We start from the raw sequence: 12,614 nt of genomic DNA, 5'->3' as shown, positions 1-12,614 counted from the left end.
CACTCACTCACTCACTCACTCACACACTCACTCACTCACTCACTCACTCACTCACTCACTCACTAAAAGTGTAATATTCTTAAATTCTTCACTTTCAAACGTTCACACCTTGAGTTTTCAACCCGACAAATCCTGAAGCTTTTATTTTGCCGGAATATGGGTGAATTTTGTAAAGTTTAGTTGGAAATTAAGCAAATGTGAATAAGGTGAACTGAGTTGCTCTGAAAAGATGCTATTGCGTGTAAATAAACAACAGATATGATTCTGTAATTAAATCACAGCCTTTAATTGTGATTTGATAAGGTATATCACTATTTAAGTTTTATTTTGATTCATTTTTACAGCCACATTGATTTTAATGTTATATTCCAATTATTTAAAGTCTCCCCTGTATTCAATCATTTTATCCCTTAGAACTCATCTTTGATCATCAAAGTGACATATTTAAAAGTTTTTTCCTTGAAAATATCTTAACTGTAACTCGACACTCATTTCGTATGCGTGGTTCTATGAATATGCAAATGAGCCCCGCCTCCACTCACTCACTCAGCTCAGAGATCCACTGGTTGACGATCACACGTTGATCTGATTGGTTACAAGGTAGTTTGTGACGTCAGAAACACCAGCGATTTCAAAGCGTGTGTTTGAGACTGTCTTTGGTTCACTGCAGTTTTAAGGAGAAAATACTCAGCAATGCTGTCGACTTATGAATTTACACATGGTTTGTCTTAAAGCAGATTAAAAACACCACATAGACATATAAACAACATTAAAAGCTGGAGTTTCACAAATAGCTGTTTTGGGAAGTCAAATGTCATGTGACCTCAAAGGTCAAAAGGTGAAGTCATTAAGCATTCATCATGAGTTCACGCCAAAATACTGAGACATTCCTACTTTTCTTTTGAAAGGATTGTTGAAAAATTGTGTTAGATTTAAAAACTGTGAGTTAGAAGCAGTGTGTGTTTAATATGTGTGTGAGTGTGTGTGAGTATGTGTGTGTGTGAGTGTGTGAAAAGGCTGTTGAAGGGTTTGTTATCAGGGTCTTCTGTCAAACATTAATTATGTCCCGCTCTCCCCCGACTCAAAGCTCCCAGAAAACATCACTGTAATCACTCGTATCTGATGATTATGATTATGGTCTTCATCTGAATGATTATGATTATGGTCTTCATCTGTATGCAGAGCAGATTGAGCAAAACCAATTCCAGAAAGCACAAACGTGAGACTAATCTAATACATATAAAGCTCATCTGACGCGATGCATAAACATGAAGCAGAACGAGAGACGGCCAACACACACACTCCAACACACACACTCCAACACACACACTCCAACACACACTCCCACACACACACTCCCACACACACACTCCCACACACACACACACACACACACACACACACACACACACACACACACACACTCCAACACACACACTCCAACACACACACTCCACACACACACACTCCACACACACACACACACACACACACACACACACACACACACACACACACACACACACACACACACACACACACACACACACACACACACACACACACACACACACACACACACACACACACACTCCAACACTCCAACACACACACACTCCACACACACACACACACACACACACACACACTCCGACACACACACTCCGACACACACACTCCGACACACACACACACACACAGACACACACACACACACACACACACACACACACACACACAGACACACAGACACACACACACAGACACACAGACACACACACACACACACACACACACACACACACACACACACACACTCCAACACACACACACTCCAACACACACTCCAACACACACTCCAACACACACACTCCAACACACACACACACACACACACACACACACACACACACACACACACACACACATACCCCTTTTCCACCAAGGCAGAGCTGGTGCTGGTTCGGAGCCAGAGCCTAGTTTCAAATCGGTTCTTTGTTTTTCCACCGCCAAAGCACCAGCTCCGAACCAGTAAAACTGGTTCTTAAGTAGCACCAAATCATTGCAGGGTCTAGAACGGAGCCAAGAAAGAACCGCTTGCGTCAGAGGCTGGGGGCGGGGTTACCGTGGCCAACAAGACTGAAGAGAAACTTGTGACCGCCATTTTTAAATAGCAGCTAGTCGAGCAAAAAGCGGCTCGATTATAATATCCGTCTATGTAAGTTACGGCGAGCTGCACGAACGCGTTGGATTCGCCGTGTTTGGATGCCGATTTATTTTCGCAAACCCATGAGCATCCATAGTAACGCAACGTCTATTATTGTTGATGCCTTGTTCGAGATGCATCGGAGCAGCGTGGACCGATCAGAGCTGCGGGAGTGTTTGGAGATCATACGACTCCTTGTGCTTTTTGATCGCTTTGCTTTGATTTCATGTGCTGATCGTTCTGCGAGAAGCCGATGCATCTCGAACAAGTCTGGTGTGTTTGTGTTTGGCGCTGCCGCACTAGCGTTGCTGGGCAACATGATACGTATGCAGTGACGTAAGATATAGCTCTGTTGTGGCTCTCTGGCCGGTGGAAACGCAAACCGGTTCTTAGTAAGCTCGTCAGTCGAACCAACTCCGAACTGGCAATAGCTCTAGCTCTGAACCAGCACCCGGTTCTTGTTGGTGGAAAAGGGGTAACACACACACACACTCTCACACACTCCAACACACACTCCAACACACACACTCCAACACACACTCCAACACACACACTCCAACACACACACACTCCACACACACACTTAGAATGCAGTAGAATGCAGTTCTCAAAATAAAAAAAATACAGTTTATAAATATTTTTAAAAAAGTATCACACAATTTATTTGTATCTATGATGAAATGTAAACAAATCTTCTGTGCAGCAAAAAATAATTGTTTGCAAAAAATAAAGGAATTGTTCAAATTTCATTTGATTACATAATTTTTCATTTTTTTTACTATTTAAAGCCCCTCCTTGAACTGCCACCTTACCGTGGTGGAGGGGTTTGAGTACCCGAATGACCCTAGGAGCTATGTTGTCTGGGGCTATATGCCCCTGGTAGGGTCTCCCAAGGAAAACAGGTCCTAGGTGACGGGTCAGACTGAGAGCGGTTCAAAACCCTTTATGATGCCTGTAAATTTGAGGACCGTGACGTCGCCCGGCATGGCGCAGCTGGGGCCCCACCCTGGAGCCAGGCCCGGGGTTGGGGCTCATATGCGAGCGCCTGGTGGTCGGGCCTCCCCCCCATGGGGTCCGGCCGGGCTCAGCCCGAAGGAGCGACGTGGGGCCGCCCTCCCGTGGACCCACCACCTGCAGGAGGGACCGTAAGGGGCCGGTGCTTAGTGGATCGGGTGGCAGTCGAAGGCGGGGGCCTCGACAACCCGATCCCTGGACGCGGAATCTAGCTCTAGGGACATGGAACGTCACCTTGCTGGCGGGGAAGGAGCCTGAGATTGTGCGTGAGGCTCAGAGATTCTGACTAGAGATAGTTGGGATCACCTCCACGCACGGCTTGGGCTCTGGAACCACACTCCTTGAGAGAGGATGGACTCTTCACCACTCTGGAGTTGCCCATGGTGAGAGGCGGCGGGCTGGTGTGGGTTTGCTTATAGCCCCCCAGCTCAGCCGCCATGTGTTGGAGTTTACCCCGGTGAACGAGAGGGTCGCTTCCCTGCGCCTTCGGGTCGGGGAAAGGTCTCTCACTGTCGTGTGCGCCTATGGGCCAAACGGCAGTGTAGAGTACCCGGCCTTCTTGGAGACTCTGGGAGGGGTGCTGGAAATGCTCCGACTGGGAACTCCGTCATTCTACTGGGGGACTTCAACGCCCACGTGGGCAGTGACAGTGACACCTGGAGGGGCGTGATTAGGAGGAACGGCCCCCCTGATCTGAACCCGAGTGGTGTTCTGTTATTGGACTTCTGTGCTAGGTACAGCTTGTCCATAACGAACACCATGTTCAAGCATAAGGGTGTCCATCAGTGCACATGGCACCAGGACACCCTAGGCCGGAGGTCGATGATCGACTTTGTGGTTGTTTTATCTGACCTCCTGTGTGTGTGACCTCCTGTCAACTGATCACCACCTGGTGGTGTGTTGGAACCGATGGTGGGGGAGGAAGCTGGACAGACTCGGCAGCCCAAACGTACTGTGAGGGTCTGTTGGGAATGTTTGGCCGAATCCCCTGTCAGAGAGATCTTCAACTTCCACCTCCGGCAGAGCTTCGACCGGATCCTGAGGGAGTCTGGAGATATTGAGTCCGAGTGGACCATGTTCTCCACCTCCATTGTCAACGCGGCCACTCGAAACGGCGGCCGTAAGGTCTCCGGTGCCTGTCGAGGCGGCAATCCCCGAACCCTGTGGTGGACACCGGAAGTAAGGGATGCCGTCAAGCTGAAGGAGGAGTCCTATCGGGCCTGGCTGGCTTGTGGGACTCCTGAGGCGGCTGACGGGTACCGGCAGGCCAAGCGGACTGCAGCCCGGGTGGTTGTGGAGGCAAAAAATCGGGCTTGGGAGGAGTTCGGTGAGGCCATGGAGAAGGACTACCGGTCGGCCTCGAAGAGATTCTGGCAAACTGTCCGGCGCCTCAGGAGGGGGAAGCAGTGCCCTACCAACGCTGTTTACAGTGGAGGTGGGCAGCTGTTGACCTCGATTGGGGATATCATCGGACGGGGGAAGGAATACTTCGAGGATCTCCTCAATCCCGCCGTCACGTCTTCCATTGAAGAAGCGGAGGCTGAGGGCTCAGAGGTGGACTCGTCCATCACCCGGGCTGAAGTCACAGAGGTAGTTAATAAGCTCCTCGGTGGCAAGGCACCAGGAGTGGATGAGATCCGCCCCAAGTACCTCAAGTCTCTGGGTGTTGTGGGGCTGTCTTGGCTGACACGCCTCTGCAGCATCGCGTGGCGGACGGGGACAGTGCCTCTGGACTGGCAGACCGGGGTGGTGGTCCCTCTTTTTAAGAAGGGGGACCGGAGGGTGTTCTCCAACTATAGGGGGATCACACTTCTCAGCCTCCCCGGGAAAGTGTATGCCAGGGTACTGGAGAGGAGAATACGGCCGATAGTAGAACCTCGGATTCAGGAGGAACAGTGTGGTTTTCGTCCCGGTCGTGGAACACTGGACCAGCTCTATACCCTCTCCAGGGTGCTGGAGGGTTCATGGGAGTTTGCCCAACCAATCCACATGTGCTTTGTGGATTTGGAGAAGGCATTCGACTGTGTCCCTCGCGGCATCTTGTGGAGGGTGCTCTGGGAGTATGGGGTTCGGGGCCCTTTGCTAAGGGCTATCCGGTCCCTGTACGACCGAAGCAGGAGCTTGGTTCGGATTGCCGGCAGTAAGTCAGACTTGTTCCCGGTGCATGTTGGACTCCGGCAGGGCTGCCCTTTGTTCTGTTCATAATTTTGGATTCTGGACAGAATTTCTAGGCGCAGCCAGGGGCCGGAGGGTGTCAGGTTTGGGGACCACACGATTTCATCTCTGCTCTTTGCGGATGATGTTGTCGTGCTGGCCCCATCAGACCAAGACCTTCAGCATGCACTGGGACGGTTTGCAGCCGAGTGTGAAGCGGCTGGGATGAGAATCAGCACCTCCAAATCCGAGGCCATGGTTCTCAGTCGGAAAAGGCTGGTTTGCCCGCTTCAGGTTGGTGGAGAGTTCCTGCCTCAAGTGGAGGAGTTCAAGTATCTTGGGGTCTTGTTCACGAGTGAGGGAAGGATGGAACGGGAGATTGACAGACGGATCGGTGCAGCTTCTGCAGTAATGTGGTCGATGTACCAGTCTGTTGTGGTGAAGAAGGAGCTGAGCCGCAAGGTGAAGCTCTCGATTTACCAGTCAATCTACGTTCCTACTCTCACCTATGGTCATGAGCTGTGGGTCATGACCGAAAGCACAAGATCCTGGATACAGGCGGCCGAAATGAGCTTCCTCCGCAGGGTGGCTGGGCGATCCCTTAGAGATAGGGTGAGAAGCTCGGTCACTTGGGAGGAGCTCAGAGTAGAGCCGCTGCTCCTCCACATCAAGAGGGGCCAGCTGAGGTGGCTCGGGCATCTTTTCCGGATGCCTCCTGGATGCCTTCCCGGGAAGGTGTTCCGGGCATGCCCCACCGACACGCTGGAGGGACTATGTCTCCCGGCTGGCCTGGGAACGCCTCGGTGTCCCCCCAGAAGAGCTAGAGGAAGTGACTAGGGAGAGGGAAGTCTGGGCATCCCTGCTTAGATTGCTGCCCCCGCGACCCGGCCCCGGATAAGCGGAAGAAGATGGATGGATGGATGGAAATATTTAAAGTTTTATGCATTAATTCGATTACCACCGTTTATTATTATGAAAAGGGTCATGAAACTGAAATGACAGAAAATTTTAGAATTTTGGAAAAAATAAAACATATTTCATATCGCCCTACTTTATAATTTCACCAAAACTGCAACTATGAAAGCAATTTTTGTTCACGTCTTTTAAATCCACACAATCTGCAACAACGTTCAATTTATCGCAGAAAACCAGAAAAGTTATTGCGCATCATATTTCGAAGAAAATCTAAATATTCATGAGTGGAAGCGGCTCATAAACGGGATGGAGAGGCGGAGCCGAGATTATTATAGTTTTGCATTTTTAAATTAGTTTTATTTTAATATTGTTTTCAGTTTTGCTTTAAATTTCAGTTTAATTTTAGTTTTTATTTTGTGAACACATTTATATTTAGTTTTGATATAGTTTATCAGAGTTAACGCAACCGTTCCAGTGTAAACCACGTTTAATGTTTGCACAGATTACAGTGAACTCTTGTGAAAACATAATGCTTTGAGATTGAACAAAGAACCAAATAAGAGCAACTTAAAAGTAAATAATTATGAAAGATTCAGCGGTTAATCACCTCAGCTTCACATGAAGCGCCACATACACACTGTGTCATACCCAACACACACACATATACACAGTCATATACACACTGTGTCATACCTAACACACACACACATATACACACTGTGTCATACCCAACACACACACATATACACAGTCATATACACACTGTGTCATACCCAACACACACACACATATACACAGTCATATACACACTGTGTCATACCCAACACACACACACATATACACACTGTGTCATACCCAACACACACACACACATATACACACTGTGTCATACCCAACACACACACACACATATACACACTGTGTCATACCCAACACACACACATATACACAGTCATATACACACTGTGTCATACCCAACACACACACACATATACACAGTCATATACACACTGTGTCATACCCAACACACACACACATATACACACTGTGTCATACCCAACACACACACATATACACACTGTGTCATACCCAACACACACACATATACACACTAAACAATTATTTTCATGATTTATCACAACTATTTTTTCTTTTGTCAAATCAGCTTAGATAATTAAAGTGGTTCAGATAACATCATATTTTGAGATTCTGTTGATTAAATCTCCTTCTTTGGATGAACTCAAATTATGAATTTCAATGAACTCAAAATTAAAGAAACCAAACTTACTTTTTTAAGTTAAACCAACAATTATTTTTTACAGTAAAAAGCCAGATGTTCCGCCACAGTTAAGAGCGTATTAACTGCAAAAACATATTTTTTCTTTTTGCTAATTATTTTATTTCAGTTCGTCTTTCAGGAACTGCTGTTAGTTTAGGTTTAGGTTTAGGTTTAGTTTAGGTTTTCATTTAGTATGAATTTCTTTACTTTTATTTCAGTTTACGAAAATGTTTTTTGACCAACAGTTTGAGTCTCAGTTTTCGTTTACGTACATAACCTCGGGTGGAGCACGTTCTCACAGATGAAAGATGATACAGACGAGCATTATGTGCGCTAAAATAACGAACGCTGATCATATGAAGTCCACGAACATATTAATAGCATCAGTTATGATCTGAGGAGCTGAGGCGAGAGCATCTGGCCTGACACTGTGCAGAACGAAGACGGTTCTCCAGTCTGTGGTCAGAGCAGAAGTTCAGAAGCGCTTTAGCGCAGTGAGGTCGTGCACACACACACACACACACACACACACACACACACACACACACACACACACACACACACACACACACACACACACAGACACAGAGGTGTGAGATCATCGATGAGCAAACCAGGGGGTTTCCAGTCGAGAAGCACAAACAAACACAGAGAAGAGAGGAGTGTGACTGAGCATCAAAGCAAACGCACGCACACACACACACACACACACACACACACACACACACACACACACACACACACACACACACACACACACACACACACACACACACACACACACACACACACACACACCCCTACACTGCTGGACAAAAGTTTGAAATGGTTCAGATTTTAAAGGTTTCTGAAAGAGTCTCTTCTGCTCATTAGATTGGTAAAGTGACTTTTATAATGTTACAAAAGATTTCAATTTCAAATAAATTCTGATCTTTCTACTCTATAATCATAAAAAAATTAATGTATCATGTTTCCCACAACAATATTATGCACCAAAAACTTTACATTTTTAATAATTGAGCATCAAATCCTCATATTAGAATGATTTGTGAAGGATCATGTGACACTGAAGACTGGAGTAATGATGCTGAAAATTCAGCTTTGATCACAGGAATAAATTACACTTTACTGTATATTCACATAGAGAACAGATGATTTACAATTGGAATAATATTTCACTGATTTCACTGTATTTTTGATCAAATAAACGCAGCCTTGTGAGCAGAAGAGACTCTTTCAGAAACATTAAAACATTGATATTCCTCCAATCCTGTGCTGGAATAGTGTGTGTGTGTGTGTGTGTGTGTGTGTGTGTGTGTGTGCGACTCTAACTCAAGCTCTTCTTCTGTGCTGTTTCCAGCGTTCAACATTTGCTGTAAAGACGCCGGGTTCTTCATGGTGTTCAAGTGTCGAGAGGAGAACGCGGCTCTGAAGGAGTGTCTGACGCTCCAGTAAGATCAACATCACATCTCTGCTTCACTCATCAGAAACATCACACATCTCTGCTTATCATGCATTTATAAGGGGAAAATAGTCATAAAACATGCAACATTTAATGCAAAAGTTGTAGGATCATTAAAAGGCTGAAATTCATGCAAAAAAAATATTTTTACATAATGTATTTTCATTTATTATTTGTAATCATACAAATAATATCAAATATCAATGTTTTAATGAAAGAGTCTCTTCTGCTCACAAGACTGCATTTATTTGATAAAAAATACAGTAAAAATAGTGAAATATTATTCCAATGTAAATCATCTGTTCTCTATGTGAATATACAGTAAAGTGTAATTTATTCCTGTGATCAAAGCTGAATGTTGAGCATCATTACTCCAGTCTTCAGTGTCACACTTATGTTTTAAAATATTAGAAAAACTTATTGAAGTTGATGCAAAAGTTGATGCATTTAATGCAAAAATTATAGTATCATTAAAAGACAAAACATTTAGGAAATATTTTTGCATAATGTATTTTCATTTGTTATTTGTATGATCACTTATGTTACAGCACCGGAGTGACTGTTTTAAAATATTTGAAAAACGTATTGAAGTGGATTGTGTCAAAGTCTCTTCAAATATGTGGTGTTTTGACCTTTCTTGACGTGGTATAACAACAGAGACACTTAAACACTTTAATGATATTCACAATTCAAACATTAGTGATATTTGTTCCCCAAAAACATGATCGATTTGATAAAATTCTTGATATCAAGATGATTTCAGGAACGGAATAAGGTTTCATTTTCTAGTTAACATCAACTAACAACATGACATCTATTATGTTAATCTCAACATTTACTAATGAATAAATGCATTATTAAAATCAAAAGTTGCATCTAATATTTAGGCCTAATAGTCCTGAGCTGACATGAACTAACTGTATTTTTAGGAATTAATGGGTAACACTTTACAATAAGGTTCCTTAGTTAACATTAGTGAACTACATTAGTTAACATGAGCTAATAATGAACTGCACGTATACAGCATTTATTAATCTTTGTCATTTCAACATTTACTAATACTTTATTAAAATCTTGTTAACATTAGTTACTGCACTGTGAACTAACAATGAACATCTGGATTTTTATTAACTAACATTATCAAAGATTAATAAATACAGTAATAATTGTATTTCTCATGGTTAGTTCATGTTAATACATTAACTAATGAACCTTGTTGTAAAGTGTTACCAATTAATGTATTGCTCGTTGTTAAAGTTAATGCATTAACTATTGTATTAATATTATATTAGTATAATATAATAATGTTCTATTAGTATTGCATGAACTACACGTACTGTAAGATGGCAGATGCGTGTGTGTGTGTGTGTGTGTGTGTGTGTGTGTGTGTGTGTGTGTGTGTGTGTGTGTGTGTGTGTGTGTGTGTGTTCTGCACTCATCAGTGTTTGTCATCAGTTATCAGGATCCGGCGTTCTACGAGGAGTGTAAACAGGAGTATCTGAAAGAGAAACTGGAGTTTCAACAGACTGGGATTCCGGCCAGGAACAGAAAGCAGAAGATTCCCACCAGCATGTAGACCAGCAGCGCCTGTGTCGGAGCGGTCCTGGGAGTCATTCCCGGCCGTTTGAGGGATTCTGGTGGATCTGGGGTCTTTATATTCATGATTAGCTCTTATAAAACATCACTGGCACCAAAAGCCTAATCAAAATTCATAGAGAATGTTTGTGATTGGCATCGGATGCGTGTCGTCTGGGGAATCACTGCCACATCAAGCGAAAGCAAATGTTCTTTTGTGTTTCTTTGCTTTAAAATACAATCCAGAGTGATTCATGAAGCTTGTGTTCGTGTGGATTTTCAATCATATTGTTTGTAGAACCAGTAAAAAATAAAAAATAAATAAAAATGTAAATAATTGGTGACAATGTTATAATTTTAATAATAAAACAATGTTTTCAGTTAATGTTTCAATTAAGGCTTTTTTTTTTTTAAATGTGTCTGAAAGTTTCTTCTGCTCATCAAAGCTGCATTTATTTGATCAGAAATACAGTAAAACTTGTGAAATATTTTTATAATGTAAATCAGTTGTTTTCTATGTGAATATATAGTAAAGTGTAATTTATTCCTGTGATCAAAGCTGAATTTTCAGCATCATTACTCCAGTCTTCAGTGTCACATGATCCTTCACAAATCATACTAATATGATTTATGATTTGATTATTATTATTAGTTGAAAATGCTTGTGCTAAATTTCCATGAATCCTTGATGAACAGAAGTTTGCATTTCTTTTGTAACATTATAATGTTTTAACTGTCTATTAAGTTAACGGGTCCTTGCTGAATAAAAGCAGAATAAAAGTCTCAAATTCTAACTAAATATCCAAATCCAAACCCCTTTAAATCAAAAACCCTTTAAATGAGGGGTAGTATATTGTTGGCGAGGGTCATAAACATTAATCATTCAAACGCAAAGTTACAATAATTACAGTTTGTGTAGCAAAAAGCCATGAAATGAATGAAATCCCGCCACAGTGATCATTCTTTAATGATCTTCACAGACTTGAGCAACAAAAAAAAAAGTTCACATGAATTCATTTATTGAATATTTACAAACTTTTCAGGATTGATAATCCTAAAAAATAATCTACTGTACATTGCATTTTGGTTCACATTTCTGTTGCAGTCGAGCGGAACATGATTAATGTCGAAATCTTTTCCCAAAAGCACGAACCCTCGGATGAAGATTGTGGTCACGTGACGCTTTCTTCAGTTAAATCAAATTAGCGAATGCGTTACAAGCGTTTAAACAAGACAACCAGTTTCCTGTAAGGAGTGTAATCTTTATACACACATAATAGATACTGTCTCGTCTTTGTGCTTCACGTGTTTCTAAACAAGACAAAATGCAGTTGGTCTCGAGACTTATGGTGATTTTACTGTGACGTCGTCTGGCGTTATTAATGCCTTTATGGCAACAGTTTGTCTCAATTTAGCATTATATTTTGGCCATACATTCTTTACAAACTATGTAAAACAAGTCCAGGTGAAATGATTCATCAGTGCGTGTTATTGTACAGAAAGAGAAACCTCTTCATCAGTTCCTGAAAGATAAGATCAGATGAGGAGATTTTCACTCAGAAACGCATCAGATTACAGAAGTAAAATGGCTTGTTTCACGTCGACTTTAAACAGCCTTTCCACATCAGTTTCTGATCACATATATATATATAAAATAACCCTAAAAATAAGTTTATATATTTAAATATATAATATCAGGGAAATTTTATGATCATACAATACATGCATACATACATCAATACAAGTTTGTGTCTATGTATTTTACATGTAACATGCGTACGTACATACACAAATACATACGTAAAATACATACATACAAACATGTATAGAATACATACAACATACATACCATACATACAACATACATTATATATATATATATATCAATCATACATACATACATATATACCATACATACATTCAACATACAAACGTAAAATACATACAACTTACATACATACATAATATATATATATACACACACACACACACACACACACACACACACA

At 42.4% G+C, this 12,614-nt stretch overlaps 1 protein-coding gene across 1 annotated transcript in view; it reads left to right on the top strand.

The window, feature by feature from the left end:
• Positions 1–10,990, top strand: part of cmc1 (C-x(9)-C motif containing 1) — an 11,931-nt gene extending 941 nt beyond the window's left edge. The window contains exons 3-4 of the mRNA XM_082150153.1: positions 8,929–9,019; positions 10,486–10,990. Coding sequence (XP_082006279.1) covers positions 8,929–9,019; positions 10,486–10,606 — 212 coding nt within the window. The 3' untranslated portion in view covers positions 10,607–10,990. The remainder of the gene's footprint in view (positions 1–8,928; positions 9,020–10,485) is intronic.
• The last annotated feature ends 1,624 nt before the right edge of the window (positions 10,991–12,614 follow it).

Source organism: Leuciscus leuciscus, assembly GCF_965113295.1.
Source record: "Leuciscus leuciscus genome assembly, chromosome: 20".
Taxonomy (NCBI): Eukaryota; Metazoa; Chordata; class Actinopteri; order Cypriniformes; family Leuciscidae; genus Leuciscus; species Leuciscus leuciscus.
The sequence above is the reverse complement of the archived record's forward strand: the minus strand, read 5'-3'. Positions and strand labels throughout refer to the sequence as shown.